Here is a 22,904-nt window from a genome sequence, read left to right on the forward strand (position 1 = left end):
TTTAACGGATCACGGACCGTTCATGAGCTGTTTATATTAAGTGAAAGGGATGAGTGGAACACTTATTAGGTGGTATTTATTCGAGGACATAAAGATATTTGTTATAAGAAAGTTTAATTTAAACTCTGAAGAAGTTGAAGATTTTATGTACATTTCACAACCCCATTTTAATTACAGTCTTACGCTTGTGAATAGCTGTCAAAATATTGCAATCCCTGAATATCACTCTGTTTCGTCGATGACTACGGTTGCCAAAATATGACTACAAGCACACGATATAGTGTGTAACTGTGGACAAGGATTAAACAAGGACTAGGATGGACTAGGATTAATTCCCTCTCTGACCATCTTGTATAGATTTTCACTCACAGAGGCCACAACACCTGCCGATGCAGAAAATCGAGACGAGAAATGAATGGATAGCATTCTATATCATTCGTAACTATGGATAATTACAAAAATAACACAAGAAAGCATGATAAAACATAGCGTTGCATAGTGGTATAAAGAATAATGGAGGTAACTTAATCCTAAGTCTAAGTAAACCAGTAGCAGTCTGTCAGGCTTAGGTGAAGAAAACATCTTGAAGAAGATCGCAACATTGTAACTGGTGGGGTTTAGTGAGTATTCCCTTTAGTAGGGAGTATGAGTACCATCCCACATCGGGAATACCACGTCCAGCTAAAGTAACTGGTCTTGTCTATAGAACGATGTTTATCATGCCTAAAACTTTGTGACTCGAAGGGTTTAGTGAGTATTCCTTAAGTGGAGAGTATGAGTACCATTCCACATCTGGAATACCAGCGTCCGGCTAAAGCAGCTATTCTTGTCTATAGAACGATGTTTATCATGCCTAAAACTTTGTGACTCGAAGGGTTTAGTGAGTATTCCTTAAGTGGAGATTATGAGTACCATCCCACATCGGGAATACCACCGTCCAGCTAAAGTAACTATTCTTGTCTATAGAGACGATGTTATCATGCCTAAAACTTTGCGACTCGAAGGGTTTAGTGAGTATTCCTGTGGAGAGTATGAGTACCATCCCACATCGGGAATACCACCGTCCAGCTAAAGTAACTAGTCTTGTCTATAGAACGATGTTTATCATGCCTAAAACTTTGTGACTCGAAGGGTTTAGTGAGTATTCCTGTGGAGAGTATGAGTACCATCCCACATCGGGAATACCACCGTCCAGCTAAAGTAACTGGTCTTGTCTATAGAACGATGTTTATCATGCCTAAAACTTTGTGACTCGAAGGGTTTAGTGAGTATTCCTGTGGAGAGTATGAGCACCATCCCACATCGGGAATACCACCGTCCAGCTAAAGCAGCTATTCTTGGCGATAGAGCGATGTTTATCATGCCTACAACTTTGTAACTCGAAGGGTTTAGTGAGTATTCCTGTGGAGAGTATGAGAGTATGAGCACCATCCCACATCGCGGGAATACCAGCGTCCGGCTAAAGCAGCTATTCTTGGCGATAGAGCGATATTTATCATGCCTAAAACTTTGTAACTAGAAGGGTTTAGTGAGTATTCTTTATGGTAGTATGGTAGGATTGTTTTCCATTTTAAACCTAAAATCCCAGCGCCCAGTTTGTCTTAACTGTAGAGCGGCGTTTATTATATGTTTACTACCAAAGGGTTATCGACGCAAGCCAAATATTACCCACTTATTGACTCACCGATTACAGTATCTCCAGAACAAGAATAACCAATAAGGCTAAAGTGTTCTTGTGTGTTGTTTTGAAAAACTCTCGCAATAGACGCATATACTTATCTCGACAGCTCACCATATAATATAAATACAACATACGTAATTCTATGACAAAGCTCTAAAAACTGATAAGTTGCAAGAATATTATTTTGGAAAAGTTAGCATGAAAACCATTAGACCTGCTAATTCCCTTTGTGAAACTAGGTTCACAAGTTAATATTTAAGGAAAATAAACAATATTTCATCAAATTAAATACAAAAATACAAGAATTCCTCACAGTACTCCACAGTAACAGAACAATGCCAAAAACTTCACGAAAAAAAAAGATATTTTATTAATAACATCCAACTTGACTAAAGAAACATAGCATACGAAGGTGGAATTTAAAATGTATATTCTTCCCATTCTATAAAATAATTTTAGCATTTGGGAAAATTGTTGTTCTGTTTAAACTGTGTTAATTATATTTTCCCTTAACACGATTGAATTTGTACTACGTCCGCCTCTACACAAAAGTCATTAATATATCTTACATCTATTATTTTGCACAAAAATAGTGCTAGCTCCAAAGTTGAATTTGATGATTTCTTTCTTTTGCAAAGTACTTATTTTACAAACCGTGCCATAAGAAGCTGAAATGTTCATGGCAGTTTTCTTATACTGTAGATAAGTAGCCTATCCAATGAGGCAGAGACATTTAAAAATTTCTGATTTTAAATGCTTTCAAATTAACTTTTATAAGGAATGTTTTTTTTTTAATAGCTCATATTTCATGGTCAAGTGTTAGGCTGACGGTTGGCTTAACGTGTACATACTAAGAAAAATATTTTCTGAGAAATAGCTATCGTTTCATATATTAACCCTTTTCGTAGTCTCCATTTCGACCAAAACGAGCGCGGCTCACGATCAATTTCTATCTTGGGGGAAATTTCTATAAGAATTTCAATTAAAACCAGGTTCTGTGCTTATAAAATGCAAATTGTCTCTCGATTTTGGTCTAGTATTGGTTGAATTCTGTATCGGAGTTTAATATGGTAGGCATAGACGACTTTTTAAGTTCTTTTGATGCCGGGAATTATCGGGTGGATAAGTAGATTTTCTTAAAAATCCAGGGCTTTGGTCCTTTCAATCTCTTTATGAATGATCTTCGTGATTTATGAGAACTGAATACGGTTGGAATTTGGAATATTGAATGAAGTTTGCGTATTTACTGCAAACACGTGAGCGTTTGAAAATAAATATTCGTATAACGCTTATAAGATTTAATGACCATTACCTAGGTTATGGTTATATGAGAGATATATCTCTTTCATTCTATTATTTATTATTATCTGCATCATCATTTCTTATAATAATTCTATTTTATTTTAAAAATCATGTAGAGACCCTGTTTTGCCACCGATGTACTTGTATCACTTAACACGAGATAAACCTAATTAATAACTAAATCAGTTAAACGTTTGTCCCAGTAGATGGATGACACAGTCAGTTCGCGAGCGGTTGGAATGCCTATGCAGTGTAAGCAGGTGAACATTGGTGCACTTGTGCAATGAATGTTGTCACTAGGTTCGCGGGTTATTGCGTTGATACGCGGCATTTGTCATTCATCACACGTTGAAATTGAAATTCCACGTTAGATGGAATACAATAAGTAATTTGTCGCTCAGTTTTCATGTCAAGTCTCCAACAGAAAAGAGTAAATCTTCGTCTCTTGAAAATACATACCGCTTTATAATATTAAACTGTGTATGCATAAACTTTTACTGCGAAATAAGTACTAAAAGATAAAACAGAATTGTTCTTGCATAGCATGATGCTAAATAATAATTTTTCCAACATACAAATACAGATTGTATACACAGTATCAATAGCAAACCAACTGACTACGACTACTTGGGATCTGAGTGCTGAACTTAAGATTTACAATATCCTTACTGTGTAACACATAAATCCAAGTATTTTCTGTTACCTTTTTCTACCTTGTCTCAACCAAAAACTTCTTAATTCGGACAACATTCCAACAAACATGCTGAAAAGAATGATTTTACTGGTAACTGAAAATACACTTGTAAGTCCAGGCTACGCCAGCCTATACAGATTGATGCCTATTCAATGCCAATTCATTATACGTTAAGTGTATGTAGATGAATATATTTGTGTTTAAAAATTATGACTAATACAACTTTAATGTTCGTGACTAACAAGAACCGATTAGTTAGGCCGAGTAAGGTACACGAACAATACATTACCACTTTAACTGCCTGTGTGGGTCTATTGTTTGCGCACAATGCAGCTGTTTTTCACATGGTTTATGCAGCGTCAAGTGGTTGGCGCACGGCGTATAAACAGTAGCGCTATTCTTAGCTTGCGACCTGTCCTTCCGAGTAAACACCGATTACATATAGTTGACCGTTGTCACGCCTTCTTAGTTCTATCACTAAAACCTTCCGAGTAAACACCGATTACATATAGTTGACCGTTGTCACGCCTTCTTAGTTCTATCACTAAAACCTTCCGAGTAAACACCGATTACATATAGTTGACCGTTGTCACGCCTTCTTAGTTCTATCACTAAAACCTTCCGAGTAAACACCGATTACATATAGTTGACCGTTGTCACGCCTTCTTAGTTCTATCACTAAAACCTTCCGAGTAAACACCGATTACATATAGTTGACCGTTGTCACGCCTTCTTAGTTCTATCACTAAAACCTTCCGAGTAAACACCGATTACATATAGTTGACCGTTGTCACGCCTTCTTAGTTCTATCACTAAAACCTTCCGAGTAAACACCGATTACATATAGTTGACCGTTGTCACGCCTTCTTAGTTCTATCACTAAAACCTTCCGAGAAAACACCGATTACATATAGTTAGCCGTTGTCAAGCCTTCTTAGTTCTATCACTAAAACCTTCCGAGTAAACACCGATTACATATAGTTGACCGTTGTCACGCCTTCTTAGTTCTATCACTAAAACCTTCCGAGTAAACACCGATTACATATAGTTGACCGTTGTCACGCCTTCTTAGTTCTATCACTAAAACCTTCCGAGTAAACACCGATTACATATAGTTGACTGTTGTCACGCCTTCTTAGTTCTATCACTAAAACCTTCCGAGTAAACACCGATTACATATAGTTGACCGTTGTCACGCCTTCTTAGTTCTATCACTAAAACCTTCCGAGTAAACACCGATTACATATAGTTGACCTGTTGTTCACGCCTTCTTAGTTCTATCACTAAAACCTTCCGAGTAAACACCGATTACATATAGTTGACCGTTGTCACGCCTTCTTAGTTCTATCACTAAAACCTTCCGAGTAAACACCGATTACATATAGTTGACTGTTGTCACGCCTTCTTAGTTCTATCACTAAAACCTTCCGAGTAAAACACCGATTACATATAGTTGACCTGTTGTCACGCCTTCATAGTTCTATCACTAAAACCTTCCGAGTAAACACCGATTACATATAGTTGACCGTTGTCACGCCTTCTTAGTTCTATCACTAAAACCTTCCGAGTAAACACCGATTACATATAGTTGACCGTTGTCACGCCTTCTTAGTTCTATCACTAAAACCTTCCGAGAAAACACCGATTACATATAGTTGACCGTTGTCACGCCTTCTTAGTTCTATCACTAAAACCTTCCGAGTAAACACCGATTACATATAGTTGACTGTTGTCACGCCTTCTTAGTTCTATCACTAAAACCTTCCGAGTAAACACCGATTACATATAGTTGACCGTTGTCACGCCTTCTTAGTTCTATCACTAAAACCTTCCGAGTAAACACCGATTACATATAGTTGACTGTTGTCACGCCTTCTTAGTTCTATCACTAAAACCTTCCGAGTAAACACCGATTACATATAGTTGACCGTTGTCACGCCTTCTTAGTTCTATCACTAAAACCTTCCGAGTAAACACCGATTACATATAGTTGACTGTTGTCACGCCTTCTTAGTTCTATCACTAAAACCTTCCGAGTAAACACCGATTACATATAGTTGACTGTTGTCACGCCTTCTTAGTTCTATCACTAAAACCTTCCGAGTAAACACCGATTACATATAGTTGACCGTTGTCACGCCCTTCTTAGTTCTATCACTAAAACTTCCGAGAAAAAACACCGTTTACAAATAGTACGATGTTGTTACACCTTCTCAATTCTATCACTAAACTTTCCGAGGAAACGCCGATTACAATTAATAGTAAATAAATAAATAAATTAAAATAAATAAGGGTCTTTAATTTAGCAAGCGTCCATCAGTACAAAGAAACTGTTTTTCATGAAAACTCTTGTCCAGACATACAGAAACACATGGAGAGAACAATAACGTAACCATAAAATAAACGTAAAACACTAAACTATAAAAACTAAACTACCTGATGGGATATGCATGGGTCAGGCAAACATCACCTTTACACTCCCCTTAAGAATTTTTTTTTTTTTTTTTTACAGCTATAACTTTTTAAAGTGGGTGGCAAAAGCATTGTATTTCTTTGGTCCAAAGTTAATAAAACCCTTCCGTAAGAGGTCCCCCGTTTCCAGCTTTGTCTTTGGTAGGTGCAATAGGCAGTTCTGACGGGTACTACGCACATTAATTTCTTGCCTGAATACCAGCTTATTCCTCAGGTATTCAGGTTTTCCCGTCTGAAGAATTTTGAGGACCAGATTGACCGGTTTGCATGTCGGAGACCACCTATGATAGACAACACCTTAGCATTTAATCTGTACTCGCTGATGTGGTCGAATTGTTTTTCAGATTGTAAACGAATCTCAGTGCTCTGTTCTGCAGTACGAGTAAGTATCATCAAACTTTCATGAGGCAGACAACAAGCAAAAGCTGGAAGAGCATAATGTATAGCAGGAAATATTGTTGGACCGAACAATTTTCCAGCTTGGAAGATTCTGGCAAAATTGTGCTTAATCTGTAAAGGGCCTTTAATCTCATTGTTAGTGTTTTACATATTAAGCTTTGACATGATTGGAAAAATCGAGTTGGGGGTCAATAGTAACACCAAGAATCTTTAGATTATTACTTTGCCATCAAAGGCTTACCGTCCACAAATATACACCGTTCAGCGCAGCTATTCACTGACTGACTACTCGACGATATCCGGTCCTACAAGCATCACAGTAACATTTATTAGAATTCAATAGCAAACCATGATCGTATGACCATTTTCTTTACACTCCACTAAATCAGTATTGACATGACGGACAGCCTCAGCCGTTTCTGAGGGTTTAAAAGAAATCAATAACTGTGAATCATCCGCGTAGGAATGCAAACGAACAGTGACTTAAGTGATCTTTCAAATCTGCTGTGTATATAAGAAAGAGAATCGGTCCCTAAGCAACTGCCTTGAGAACACCGACGAACCTAGGAAGTGCTGTCGATAACTTCCCCTTTACCTTTGTACGTTGCGTACGCCCCAGACAAATAAGATGAAAACCATGTAACTGAGATATCATCAAACTGTTGTAAAATCTTAGCTTTGCTAGGAACCAACGACCCCCCCCCCAACAAATCAAAACAAAATTAACCGAGTCAAAGGCTTGGGAGAAGTCAAGGGAAGTAATCATACTCTCTAGGCCCATATCTTTAGGTGAAAATAATTTTCATCAATGACATATGAGAAGTGCTGAGCAATGTGCTAAAACCCTGCCAAAAATCCTGACTGTGTTTCAGGAAGTAATCCTTCAGATTCCAAATATAAGACTAGTTGTTCTGCCACAACTTTTTTCCAGTATTTTGGAGATTGACAGGAAGGATTGAGATAGGTCGAAAGTCTGAAACTAAGGTAGGATTGAGATTCTTTGGCAGAGGAACCACCACGCCTCTGCTTCCAACTAGAAGGAAATTGCCAGTTCTTCAATGATACATTGACCAGGTGAGAAACTGCTCCAATGCAAAAGGGACTCAGGCCTCTAACCATTTTTATGGATATTCCATCCACACCAAATGCAGTACTTGTGATACTGTTCATCAACTCCTTTACCTTACTTTCGGATACAGGAGAAAAAAAATTAAAAGTGAAAGTAGAATCTATCCCCCTGCACATTTGTTACTGTTAAAGAATTTCAGTGTTTTTTCTGTGCTCATTGTCCCGTTACAACCATAGTTGAGAAGTAATGATCTTTTTATTAAAAATTAAGCTGTTGTCAGCGAAGTTAGTACTACGCTGTTGTTACACCTTCTCAACTCTATCACTAAAACCTTCGAGTAAACACCGATTACATATAAGGCTAGACTGTTGTCACGCCTTCATAGTTCTATCACTAAAACCTTCCGAGTAAACACCGATTACATATAGTTGACCGTTGTCACGCCTTCTTAGTTTTCTATCACTAAAACCTTTCCGAGTAAACACCGATTACATATAGTTGACCGTTGTCACGCCTTCTTAGTTTCTATCACTAAAACTCTTCCGAGTAAACACCGATTTTTTTTTTACATATAGTTGACCGTTTTGTCACGCGCCTTCTTAGTTCTATCACTAAAACCTTCGAGTAAACACAGATTACATATAGCTGACTGTTGGTCACGCCTTCTTTAGTTCTATCACTAAAACCTTCCGAGTAAAACACCGTGATTACATATAGTTGACTGTTGTCACGCCTTCTTAGTTTTTTTTTTTTTTTGGGGTTGGTTCTTTAAAATGTGTGTGTGTGTGTGTTTTGGTTGTGTGTGTTTATTTTTTTTTTTGTTGTTTTGTTGTTCTATCACTAAAACCTTCCGAGTAAACACCGATGTAAATATAGTTGACCGTTGTCACGAGCCTTCTTAGTTTCTATCACAAAAACCTTCCGATTAAACACCGATTACATATAGTTGGACTGTTGTCACGCCTTCTTAGTTCTATCACTAAAACCCTTCCGAGTAAACACCGATGTACATAAGTTGACCGTTGTCACGCCTTCTTAGTTCTATCACTAAAACCATTCCGAGTAAACCACCGATTACGTTATAGTTGACTGTTAGTCACGCCTTCTTAGTTTCTATCACTAAAAACCTTCCGAGTAAACACCGATTACATATAGCTGAACCGTTTGTCACGGCCTTCTTAGTTCTAATCACTAAAACCTTCCGAGTGTAAACACCGATTACATATAGTTGACTGTTTGTTCACGCCTTCTTAGTTCTATCACTAAAACCTTCCGAGTAAACACCGAATACATATAGTTTGACCGTTTTCACGCCTTCTTAGTTCTATCACTAAAACCTTCCGAGTAAACACCGATTACATTATAGTTGACCTGTTGTCACGCCTTCTTAGTTCTATCACTAAAACCTTACCGAGTAAACACCGATTACATATAGTTGACCGTTTGTCACGCCTTCTTAGTTCTATCACTAAAACCTTCCGAGAAAACACCGATTACAAACAGTACGATGTTGTTACACCTTCTCAATTCTATCACTAAAACTTTCCGAGGAAACGCCGATTACAAATAGTACTACGCTGTTGTTACACCTTGTCAACTCTATCACTAAAACCTTCCGAGAAAACACCGATTACAAATATTACGCTGTTGTTACACCTTCTCAACTCTATCACTAAAACATTCCGAGAAAACACCGATTACAAATATTACGCTGTTGTTACACCTTCTCAATTCTATCACTAAATCTTTCCGAGGAAACGCCGATTACAAATAGTACTACGCTGTTGTTACACCTTCTCAACTTTATCACAAACGCTTTCCGATAAAAAGCCGATTACAAACATAAGGCTATTGCCACAGGTTATTAATAATATCATTGAACCCTTCTGAATAAATACTAACTACATTTAGTAACATATAATAGACTTTTCTCATTCCTTCTCAACTCTATCACTAAAACCTTTCAAGAAAGCCTCGATTATATATGTAAGGATATAGTCACGCATCCTTAATTCTATCACAAAACCCTTCTGAGTAATCGCCGATTACATATAGAAGGGTGTTATCAGGTCTTCTCGATTTTATCACCAAGTAAACACTCATTATATGTAGAAGGTTTTTGTTAAAAATCCCCAATTATCATAAAACTTTATTTATTAGGGAATGCAATAAATACGGTTATGAACAAATAAGACAATTGAAATAAATAAGTGGCCACATAATAAAAGAAAAAGTGAATTATTGTACTAATTTCTGTTTATTAAAAGGAATTAAGGGTAATGTTTCTTTTACATTGCTACATACTGTGTAGACCTTACCTTATGCTCTTGAACTGTGCATGGGACACTTACAAATGAACAAACCCACCAAACCAGTGGCATGCGAGAGAGCGATTAAATCTGAGCATGAGCATGAATGACTGCCGATGATCACGAGATAGAATATGAGTAACTGTACTAACTGGGAATACTAATATATCTTAGTTGACCAACTGAATAAATCGAACAGTGATGTGTGGAAACGGAACTCTTGGTAATCAATATTCATAAGTTTCAATTATTATCAGAAGAAATTAAATAAATTTTAAAAAATTGGAAGAGAAAACAAAACCTATTGAAGCCTTTATGACTGTCCCGAACAACAATAGTTATGTATGAATGACCTAAACTCTAATTTTTAAGAGATGTGCACATTCAGATCCAAACCAAACCACGTTTGGTCAAGGACGAGAACGTAACGTATTTACTTTGTCAAGAATATGGCAGAATAATCGGTTGTAAGTGTGATAAAAAGTACATGTTTTCTCAAAACATACATTATTATAAATTTTGGAATAATATTTCTAGTATGGCGCAATAGTATTTTAGGAGGATTCGAGGCACACGGATGTTTACAAAAATGTTCTATCTTTTATCCCCATGTAATATTTTTAAAGTTCTAGCGAACCTAAAAGTATATCATTCTAAACCGTCCAATGGTGAATGGCGTTCATCGTAAAAGCGAGGAAAGGTTATATTCATACAGATGACCTATTGTTTACACTGTGAGCTATCGCGGAAACGAGTATGCAAGACCCGAGTGAAAACCACAATACAGGGATACACTTTGAATAGCAACTCACAGGCATAGCTGTTGGCCGCAATTTGACGAAAGCATTGCAGCAACTTGTGCATAATAATGCACAGAGTGTCCATGGGTCGACGCACGCACGCACTGACGAGGGCACGCACGACACTAGTCAGCTGATGTGTCCACGACACTCGCGGCGCGGTATGTACTGCCGTGTACCGTGTACTGTGTAGTGGTGGTCCCGCGCCGCCGACAGCTATTGTACACCTTCCAATTGGGCGACGACCAACACAGTTCAATGGGATCTGACACGCCGCTACGCCACAAGCGCAGTGTACGAGGCCGGGTAAACATATCCGCTGCCAATTCGACACGAGAGAAATCACATTTTGTCGTGTTTTTGCTGCGCGTCCGCGACTATAAAATGGGGGTTGTCAACAGTGAAATAGGCCGAACGACTGGCGAGGATGAAACACAATGTATAAAGGCAAAAAAAGGGCATTTCTTGCACCATCAGTGCAATCTGACAAATCCAAGAGGAGTTTCAAGTGGATAGTCTCAATAAAAATGATCTAATAACGAAATAGTCTTTTCCGCTCAGACGGGAGAATTGCCTCAGTAAGTTTTATGACAACTAATTAATGATTGATTTCTTATGGGATTTATATGTAATCGATATATCGAACAACATTCAATATACAAAAAATTGGTTATTAGAAAAGGTTTAAGGAATGTTATAAGCATTCCAAAATCAATTTATATTTTGTCTCTAGGTCCATAAATACAAAGAATTTATTCAGATTTATTGACTTCTTAATAATTCGAAATACCGCCATATTGGAACGAAATGAAACTGGCCAATGACCTTGGCCAAGATATTTACAATTTTTTTTTAACAGATTTACGAGATATTTTTGTGTCCAGTTTGAACTTGTTTCAAAATTTCTTTCACTACGACTACAGAAACATTATTTTCATGTAATTGACCTTTTGAAAACAGTTCGATACAAAATAAATAATTGTTTATTTCAAAATATTTAAGAAATGTTGTAAGCATTCCAGAACACTTATTGTTTTTTCTGTACATCTACAAATAAAGATGTGAATTTTTAAAGTTTGAATGGCTGCCATATTGAAACGAAATAGAGTGGCATGGTAGCCAACGAACCAAGCTCCGATACTTATTACATCCAACTTTGTACAAAGTTTCAATTTGTTTGGGCTTTTCTTAGGCCAGTTATCGACCCCAAAACCACGTTGTAAAACGTATACGAGATGCATATACAATTATAGGGCTGGTATTGGGCTCTGGGCAACATGTTCGGTGAAGTTACGTAGACATTTTCCATAAATGCTACCATTGCACTAGACCGATTTTGTATAGATTTCTGCTCGATAAGTAAGCATGTACAGGTAGATAAATAACACCATATCTAATGTTTCTCTATATTAGTGTTATATACTACAGTATATTAGGTAACGGTTACATTATGACAGATATTTGTCACGGTTACAGCACGGTACGAGGTTGATCTACATAACGAGCTGTAGCGATCATATAATGCAATTCTTGCTTAAGTACGGTATTTAAGATAGTTCTATATTCTAAAAATCGAATAGGAGCACATTTAAACCGTATTGATTTCTGTTACCTTTTAATAATACATATCAGTCATACAGACGTCTGACCGAACTTTAGTCAGAAGTACACCAAAATAATGTGAAAAAAATACTAAAAACTCATAACAGGTTTTTGATACTTATGCATTATACATATTCTTGTTTGTGTTTAGTTAAAAATCACAAAAACGTTACCAAACAATAACTATCCCGCACATTTTATTAGTATTTAATATGCCAGACCATATATGAACTTAACCAGAATCTCATACCTATCTAGTGGGTAGAACCCTGTGTCATGTCACCTTGAAGGAAGGGAGGCTCTCTCTGTCTCTGCTCTACCAGTCAGGGCAAACTGGGGAGAGTCCTCCCTCACGTAAAAACCTTCAACAATAAAAGGATCTCCACTTTCTCCAACTCCTTTGCAGTAAACCAGACCCATCAAACAAGTTACCCCCTTACCCCAATATCTCGACATTACAGGTAGTGTGATGTGCCTGTCCTGGTCATCCATTAGGTTGCCCAGATGTAAGTGAAAAAATCAGTTTTTACTTTACCCAGTGTAGGTTCTACTTACAGGTATAAACCAGCCAAAAGTGAATCCCCCTGGGGAATGTCATGTTAGCACAGTGTAGTTATTGTTATTATGTACGGAATATTACTTCAATTTACTAGGAATGTTACTACAAATAGTTGCGACTAAATACTTCAATTAAATGGAATCCCTGGAAAATCTTCCAACAGATTATTTTAAACTTAATGTTCTTATTTTGATAAAATACTAACGCTTATCTGCTCACCATTAGTTACATTTTCATGTATTTTCTCCACAATGCCGATTGATTACATAATCTTTTTGTTTCGCTATGTACTGATAAGTTCGCTATTTATAAACCACTTTTAACTCTCACATGATTGTGAAAGACGACGCTATCAGCGACATGAATGAATGTGAATATGTACTGTTAACATAATTTATTGGCAGCCCACGACCCATCTCTCGCCTCAACACAAACAGTTTACCATTCACTCCACATTACTGCCAATATACACACAACATTGGCCTCAGTCCGCCATTACTCATGGGTCATAAATATAGATACATTTATCATCCAGGAATATTGGACATTGCCATAAACGGTGCCGCCTCATCACAGACTCTATACTAATAGTAACATCGTCTCTTATACTTTTCATAGAATTAACTTACGTTTTCTTTCAAGACACAAGGAAAATAAAATTTACGACAAAAGAAAATTTACGATTGTACTACGACCGGACGACCTTGTGTGATAAGCACATGTAGGAGAGCATGTGTTCATTCAATAAAGTCAGAGTCCACTCTCTGACTTTTTGCTACTGAGATTACCTATGATGTCTAGACCAAGAGAAAATTGACATACTTCGGTTTCATTCATAAATACAATATATGTTTTACTACTTTTGGCATCTTTTTAGAAGCTACTGCAATTATCTTACATACATAATTTCGTTTTCATTACGATTTTTAATCGGTGTTCAAATACCTTTTATAGTGATATACTCATCATTTACAATTAATTAATGTGTATTTATTTCAACTGCAATGAAGTTTATGTGTAAATTGGTACTACTAACACGTATCAAAATATTATAATGGTGGATCACATGTTGCTTGGAAAGAAACGTAATACTATCAGTATTATTTACAACGAAATGCTACTTGAAACCGAATATTACGGTTATTTACATGTACAATTTTAATAAATGTTAAGAAAATAAAAATACTATTAACGCAACAATTGATATCTATTGCGTTTTGTGTAAAAAGGAAACATATTTCATTAGTTTATCGCCATCTGGAAGAAAAACAAATTCTCAACAAGGAAAACAGTGAGCAAGGTTTACTGTACTGTACTTGCAAAGTGTATGCAAACGTTGGTTTTGTCGAAGTGTTATAACTATGACCGAGAAACGTGCTACGTAGCTTACCGATGATGTCGTTATCCACAGTTACGCATGTCAACACACTACACAGTACACACACACTACACTCCGACACACCGAAGCCAGGCTGACTGAACCGCGGCACCGGGTACACACAGCTCACAAACTGTAAATTATTGTAATAAACACAAATATGCCGTGATAGCGAGATAAGATAAGACGGAGCGCCCCCACCCGCTCCCGCACCGCACGCCTGCTACTGCTTCTGTCTTCACACACTCACACACAGACGTGAACTTTGGAACAGCAACAACGGTTCCACCGTCGATAACTGCTGCCATCTATCGGTTTATGTGCCAACTCGTTAAAAGCTCAAGAGAAGATGACACGTCAATCGCGGCTAAAGATAGAACGTTGTAGCTATTTATGTGCGACACATCGGGCTGAATGCTAATCAACGCGTTCCTTCTACTGATATGGTATAACCGGTGATGCAGACTGAATCTAGTTTACATTTGATTGAATCTATTAGTATTACTGCTCCGACAATTTAATTTAAGAAGATGAATTTTCCAATATTATTCGATTGGTTACACCAACAAGTTTCGATTAATTTAAAATTTTTACGCGGTACATTTGGATGGTATACTATTATTTTTGCTTTCTTTAAAAGTTATTACCAAACAGTAAATGACCAAATAATTTCGCGTTCTAAAATAATGAATCAAGTAGAATAATTTATTACTCCCCTGACAATACACGAAGCGCGAAACGTTAGTTGTTACGGTAACCCACGTTGCTAAGTTTAATACCGATCAACCGCAACTGGAAACAGCTGCACATGGTCAGCAGCCTGCAGGCGGAGGTGGTAGCAACCCACCCGACCTCCGCCGTTGTCATGGCAACACCCAAACAGGTTACTCTTATATGTCATGAACCTGTAACTAAAGTCCAGGAGCCGATGCTAATTTGCATTGTATAATCACACAGCGTGCGTTTTCCTGAAATCTGTAGTGGAAGATAGGAATCGATTGTCAACAGCGCTAGTTTTGGTCAGGGACAACAGGGTTAGAAATGGCAGAGTTTAAAACACGAATGAATTGTTAATACACGATTAGTGGCTGAGCGTTAGCGAAGTTAACTGCCTATAACTGGGATGGAGAAATGTTATTTTTATCTGTCCGTACGATATATATATATATATATATATATATATATATATATATATAATTAAATATAAATTAATAAAATTAATAAATAATTTAATAATAAATAAATAAATAATTATTTAATTAATCATAAAATAATACATTTATTACTAAATTAAATACTAAAATAAATTATATATGTGTGTGTATATTTATATATATACACCCATATATACCTGTATATACATACATATCAACAACACTTGTATGAAGCTCATTGATATATAAACAACATCGCGGTCGACAGGTCGCGACTAAAGTGCAGGTCACTCTAAAGGGATTTGGCTGAGCGTTAGCGACCATTGGTCTTATAGTAACCGTGATGGCAACGTAAAAATCGCAGTATAAATAAATACATGTTGAAACAAACAGAATAATCGTAGCCTATAACATTTTAAAATGCAACTTAGTAATAAATGTGCCCTAACGAAATTAGCTATAGGTTTGACATTTTGAATGCAACCTCAGCAAAACCTGTTACGCGACATGTAATGTGGCTTACCTTATCTGATAAAACTAATGGTTTATAATTTATATTCCATTTAAAGCTCTTTATGGAATAGTCTATACTTAATATCAATAGACTACTTGACAGTTGTCTGACGGTGATATATCTATTAATTATGTGTCTAACGGTAGGTTGTAAGTGTATCAAGCTAAGAATGTATCATCTGAAAAAATAAACGTTTAATTTACCACGGATAATGTATACTTTAGCCACGTTACCAAAATAATCTAAAACAATTTATTGAAATAGTAAAATTTTATTTATAGGAAGAAATTTTAGGCGATCGCAACCATATATTTCACAAAAATTATTAAAAGTGTTATAATTTTAGGTTATATCTCATTTAGTCCCAATCTTGGGGACTGGGACAAATCGGGGTTTCTGGATGGGGGAAGATAAAAAACTAAGTAGGGCTAGATAAAACAGGAGGGGATAACTTTCAAGCGAGAATAAGTAGCATTGTAATATTATTTAAGAATTTTTCGGTACTTTTCTGTTTTTCGGTACTTTTTCTGTTTTTCGTCATTTTGGCCAAAGTTTCTACTTCCATGGAAAAGTTTATTCTTAGTTTCTACCTCACTGGTAGAAATTATCGTTTTTTCTTTGTCATTTTGCTCATGTTAGTTAGCTATTGGGCAAGTTCTTTGGGCAACTGGATGTTGCTTATCGTGATTGTTTTTTTATGCGTAGTTACTAACATAAATAGTCCTTGATTATTTTCTTTGTGGTTTGATGTTTTTCTGCATAATTAATGTAAAAGTTATTGTCGTGAGTGCACTAGTGTATTGTTTATTTTTGTGTCAGATTGGACAGAAAAGACGTTGGCCTTTTACAATAGTGACCATTGCCTTGATACGAAGAACAATGTGGTTTGCTGAGTTTATAGTAATTTTAGCTCTTATTAGTAATTAGCCTTTTGGAATCCTTTTGATCAGTACTATCTCCAGGGTTTTTCGTCGTCGCCATCAGCGCGAGGTAATATCAAAGGTACTACTCGTTCAAATATTAGTGTCTTTTAGGGGATTAAAAAAGTTTCGGCCTTTCTAAAATTTAACTATTATTTTTTGTTTCTGTTTCAAATTAATTTCTAAGTATTTTTCTTGAAATAAAAAACACATATTTTTAAGTGGCTAAAAAAAGTATTTACCCAAATTTAGTAATCGACTTCAAAACATCGGGTTGTGTGCTTGTATAATCCAAATCGGCCATTGGTTCCTATAGTAAAAACTTCACTGTATGTGACCTCCATAAAACAAAACTATTTTAACGATGCTTTTCAACTAACGTGTAATCTAAATCAGACAATGTACTCATCATAATGCATAATATTCCTACAGCATGTTACTGTTCTAAAATATGACACCATGTTGGATCCAAGGTCAACAGTAGTTTAATTGAGAGTTCAGGGACAACGAAATGCCTCGAACCCGTTATCTTATGTAGACTGTTTTCCATTGACCAGCCTGTGGAGATTATTATTATCAGCGGAGAGAAAACAAAGTTGTATAAGAACCGTGGGATAGTCACTGTGCCTGACTGACATCACATGTAAATCATGCTTGATGTTAGTTGTACTAACAGAATTAAATTAAACTTTTATTGAGTTCAGAATGTTCAGCTGAGATGTTGAAGAAATGTTAGTCGAGTAAACCTAACATGTTTAATTCAAAACCGGATACCACATTGTTTTTTAACATAAACCGATACAACTGAGTATAAAATAATCTGAAATAACGTACAGTACTATTAATAAATCCAACAAAGTTACTTCACACGATAAAACGTCATATAAATGCACTGTAAGTTTATAAATTAGTTTATTCTACGATTTTTTCGTCGCCATCAGGGCTACATAAAAGACCAAAACATGATTTTTTTAGTTTTATTTTCAATTTTAATTTTGACATATTTACACCAAAATGAGTAAAGGTCTTCCTGGAACCAAGAAGAGCCTATACACAGTTTCAAAATTCTAGGACTTTTCTATCAAGGTTTACGTAGGTACGAACGTACAGACAAACAACGACACGATTTTAAGAAGGTCCTATTGGTTCCCAATAAAGAACACTGCATACATTAGCAAACAGCAAGCGGCCTGTGACAATTCCCTGAATTGTGAGACTTGCTACGGGACGGGGCCTTTGTTGTGGGCCGGAAATAAATTGCTTGCTGAAAGGTTACAACAAACAGGACAACTGATTGGGGGACAATATATAATGCCTGGAGAGGGGAGGGTTGTAGGTGTGGACATGAATGAAATCATACAGAGATCGGCTTGATAGCCTCGATATGTCAAGGTGAGCACACGGCTTGGCGACATCCGCGCATGCGTAGCACTTGTACAAAGCTTAACTATTACGGCTGCGCCTACAGGGATAGGCGCGTCGCACATTGTTATTAATTGCTCAGCTTTACGATGAACTTTAACAAAAAACTATAAAAAACACTCAAACCCCCATTTGGAGTTTTCTGCCGATCGATGTAAATATTGGTCCCTAGTATGTTTTTATACGTAAAAACTTGACGTCCCTAGTACAAAACTCTACAGTTTCAAAACCGTATGGAATATTTTGTACCAAACAGTTATCTGAACTAGTTTCTGTCACATTAGCAAACATGCTATAGGATGTTTTAACAGACCATTGACAGGGATATATCACATTATCTGTCACGTTGTCTAACATTCTACAGGATGTTTTGACAAACAAATAGGCTACATATTGGGAATACTTTACATTACCTATCACGTTATCGAATATTCTAAAGGATGATTTAACAAATAAATGTTGGGAATAACTCACATTATAAAAAAAAGCTACAGGGTGTTTTAACAAACCTAATCTTAAGAGTTGGTTTCCAAGCCTATACATTTAAATTTAATTTCATAAAAGTGTTAAAATTTTCAAAATAAAATTAATCGAAATAAACGTTTCCGAAATTATATCAACACTTTATTTTAGATAGTGTGCCTATTCGATTTTTTTGGTCAATAAATGAGTAGTCTTAAGTTTAGATGGAAAAACTATCTTGGTGTCTTATAATTGTTTCTTATCAGATACATGTCTGCAACGAAGACCGTTTTATAATCTTTTCTTTAAAAAAGTTGTCAAAAAGGGGGCTTTAAATGTTTGAGTTTAGGGGCATCCTCATTTAGAGTGCAAATTCCCGAGAAATCTTAATATATAAACAATAGGCACTAATGATAGATCAAAGGTTTCATTATTCTACATATAACTGTACAGAATTGAGAAGGGTGAGACTTTACGATGTAATTCGAGAAGTACATCAAGTAATAAAAGTATTAAGCAGTAGAATGTTCATTATATAATAGTAAAATGAACCGTGGGTAATGTGCATGTTTAAGATAAACAAACTAGTCTAACCCTAAAGGGTTTGCCAATCGTAGGTCGGCCGCCCCGACCCCACGTCTCCCACACGGAAACAAGGGTGTGGTGCTCTAACAGTCTAATAGATAAGCTAATTACCTGCATTGCCCTGATCGTTACGTTCACCGGTGCCTACCCATCCGGTCTCGGAGCAGCGCGTGGGCTTGTTCTCCGGTGTATCCACTAACCTATAGTAATTATAAATTCCTAACTGGTGCAGTTTGGCTGGTTATTCATTTTTTACTCTGGCTAAAAGCGCAGAACCAGTCTCTTATCAGTGGTTGTCGGAAATTCCTTGAAAAGTTGGGGATTTGTATATAGAATTCTACCTGAATCGATAAACCTGTTAGAAAACATTTGTCCTTCTTAAAAAACAATCTTTAATCTCTTAATATTTAAAACAATGTTACAAAGTAAAACTAAATAAAGCATTTAGTCTTTGTCGCAGCGGCTGTGCTCTCTATGATGGGGAGTTTATACAGCTCCTCTGTGATGAGAGACGAACATTATCAATCTGTGATTGTAGCTAAAACAGATAACTGTCATTAGACCTGAAGACATCTAATCTGTTATTAGAGCAGAATAAATATACTCAATAATTAGAGTTGAATACACTTATTTTGTGACTGAAGATTACCACTGCTAAAATACGTAGTAACAAGAGTACAGTTACTCTGTGACTAAAGTTAATAATATCTTCTTTGTGACTGGAAATGACTGCTAATCTGTGATTATAGCTGTGATTACAGTTGTTGAGTGATAAGAGTTTAATATATTTACTCTGTGACTATATATGATCACTGTTAATATGTGATTTTAGCTGAATAAAGTTGCTTTTTGATACGAGTTGAACATGTTTGATATGACTGGTGATGATCACTGCTAATCTGTGATTCTAAATACAGTTGCCTTGTGATAAGAGTTGAATATATTTTGTGATAAGAGTTCAACATACTTACTCTGTAACTGGAATTGAAAACTGCTAATCTGTGATTATAGCCGAAACAGTTACTCTGTGATTAGAGGTGCATACATCTACTCTGGATATGAAAGAGGGATAAAGGGATATCGTTCAGACTGTTAATAGTAACAAGTCCGACAGTTGACGGCCAGACAACAGTAGCTGAGTTTATGCACTTAAATTTCCTCTAACATTCCGAAAAATGTATCGCTCTTTTATTCGTTCAACTGAGCCTAGGCACGTGATTCTGTCTATTACCCGGTTGGTTAAACATGGTATTTTCAGGTTATTATCAGGCTATAAGTGGCAGAGTACGACTTCAAATGTTATCTTACCTTCCCAACTGTTTAAGGAAAAGACCTTTTTTAGCTTTATTCACCCCGTCCTCATGAGCCACTGGCCTCTGTGAGGATCTTATCATTACAGGAGTCGTTACAGTACAAAGGTCGATACATAGTACTGATAAAAAGTGAGTCTATCGGCTCTCACTTTCTTTGGATGACATGGAATCCTGTAAGGATTGTTGATGAAGTCTAAATTAGAATTGGGTCTTTAGTACTACATTTTATCAAAGTATTAATACGGTCAATTCCAATATCCCCGCGGTCAGATTTTATTTATTTTCCCTAGCTTGATACACTTACAACCAAGGTAAACACATGTTGAACCAGCGCCAGCTGATTATATATAGTCTTAGGGTGATGACTTTCAGTCTCTTTATCTTCTTATCTGACAATGATGTAACTGTTTAAGTGTATAAAGGTCGGTTTTAAGTGTATCCAGCTATGAAAAATAAATCTGGGACAAAATTATCATTACAAATTTGTAATCCCTTTCGATGCCCTACCACTCACACTAGCGCGGCTATGATGAATTTAAAAAACCCAGATTCTGTAGTTATAACTGCGAATTGACTTTCAGCTCATCGACTATTTAAATCTACAGCTTAGATTGCAGTAGTTGCATTTGATCACTGGGCTTAGAATATATTCGGTCTTAGCTGGTAACCAGCTTCATTTCACCCTGATTTACAGCTAAACTCACTTAACCCTACTTTTTATTCACCATATTATTTACATATTTGGCCACATCAGCAGGCCACAGAAGTTAGTAATAAAACTGCAAAGGACATACGCTTATTCATACATAATTTACCTAAGTCCCTCCACAATCCGTGTTACGTAATGCAAAATTCAATAAAGTAATTGTGCAATGTTATAAAATGAAAGAGGCGCACAATATTAGCATCTTACTGATTCTATGATAGCTAAACAGTGGGTGATAGAGTGAGAGTGAGGAGCAGGCGCGGCTCGACAGCTGGCTGATCCTAGAGATGAGATCAATCATCGCCTCGACAACACCACTAGGCGACCACGTGACACTCGAGACAGCAACACTAGATACACCGACCTGTACTAGATACTGTGCGCCTGATCCTACAGATGAGATCAATCATCGCCTCAACAACACCACTAGGCGACCACGTGACACTCGAGACAGCAACACTAGATACACCGACATGTACTAAATACTGTGCGCCTGATCCTACAGATGAGATCAATCATCGCCTCAACAACACCACTAGGCGACCACGTGACACTCGAGACGGCGACACTAGATACATCGACCTGTACTAGATACTGTGCGCCTGATCCTAGAGATGAGATCAATCATCGCCTCAACAACACCACTAGGCGACCACGTGACACTCGAGACGGCGACACTAGATACATCGACCTGTACTAGATACTGTGCGCCTGATCCTAGAGATGAGATCAATCATCGCCTCGACAACACCACTAGGCGACCACGTGACACTCGGAGACAGCGACACTAGATACACCGACCTGTACTAGATACTGTGCGCCTGATCCTAGAGATGAGATCAATCATCGCCTCGACAACACCACTAGGCGACCACGTGACACTCGAGACAGCGACACTAGATACACCGACCTGTACTAGATACTGTGCGCCTGATCCTAGAGATGAGATCAATCATCGCCTCGACAACACCACTAGGCGACCACGTGACACTCGAGACAGCGACACTAGATACACCGACCTGTACTAGATACTGTGCGCCTGATCCTAGAGATGAGATCAATCATCGCCTCGACAACACCACTAGGCGACCACGTGACACTCGAGACAGCGACACTAGATACACCGACCTGTACTAGTTACTGTGCGCCTGATCTTAGAGATGAGATCAATCATCGCCTCGACAATACCACTAGGCGACCACGTGACACTCGAGACAGCGACACTAGATACACCGACCTGTACTAGATACTGTGCGCCTGATCCTAGAGATGAGATCAATCATCGCCTCGACAACACCACTAGGCGACCACGTGACACTCGAGACAGCGACACTAGATACACCGACCTGTACTAGATACTGTGCGCCTGATCCTAGAGATGAGATCAATCATCGCCTCGACAACACCACTAGGCGACCACGTGACACTCGGAGACAGCGACACTAGATACACCGACCTGTACTAGTTACTGTGCGCCTGATCCTAGAGATGAGATCAATCATCGCCTCGACAATACCACTAGGCGACCACGTGACACTCGAGACAGCGACACTAGATACACCG

The 22,904-nt window shown here is 37.3% G+C and overlaps 1 protein-coding gene across 3 annotated transcripts in view; it reads right to left on the reverse strand.

Moving 5' to 3' along the window:
- Positions 1–22,904, reverse strand: part of LOC124362545 (cGMP-dependent protein kinase, isozyme 2 forms cD5/T2) — a 381,547-nt gene that overhangs the window by 336,743 nt on the left and 21,900 nt on the right. The window contains exon 1 of one of the 3 annotated variants that reach the window (XM_046817154.1): positions 14,278–14,466. The exons of 1 other annotated variant lie outside the window; for it this stretch is intronic. Coding sequence is in view for 1 of the 2 variants with exons in the window: in XM_046817152.1 (XP_046673108.1) it covers positions 10,739–10,811 (73 nt within the window). In the remaining variant the exon portion in view is untranslated. Of the gene's footprint in view, positions 1–10,738; positions 10,908–14,277; positions 14,467–22,904 lie in introns of those variants that run through there. One more of the 3 variants, XM_046817152.1, reaches the window with a different exon arrangement.

Source organism: Homalodisca vitripennis, chromosome 5, assembly GCF_021130785.1.
Source record: "Homalodisca vitripennis isolate AUS2020 chromosome 5, UT_GWSS_2.1, whole genome shotgun sequence".
NCBI lineage: Eukaryota > Metazoa > Arthropoda > Insecta > Hemiptera > Cicadellidae > Homalodisca > Homalodisca vitripennis.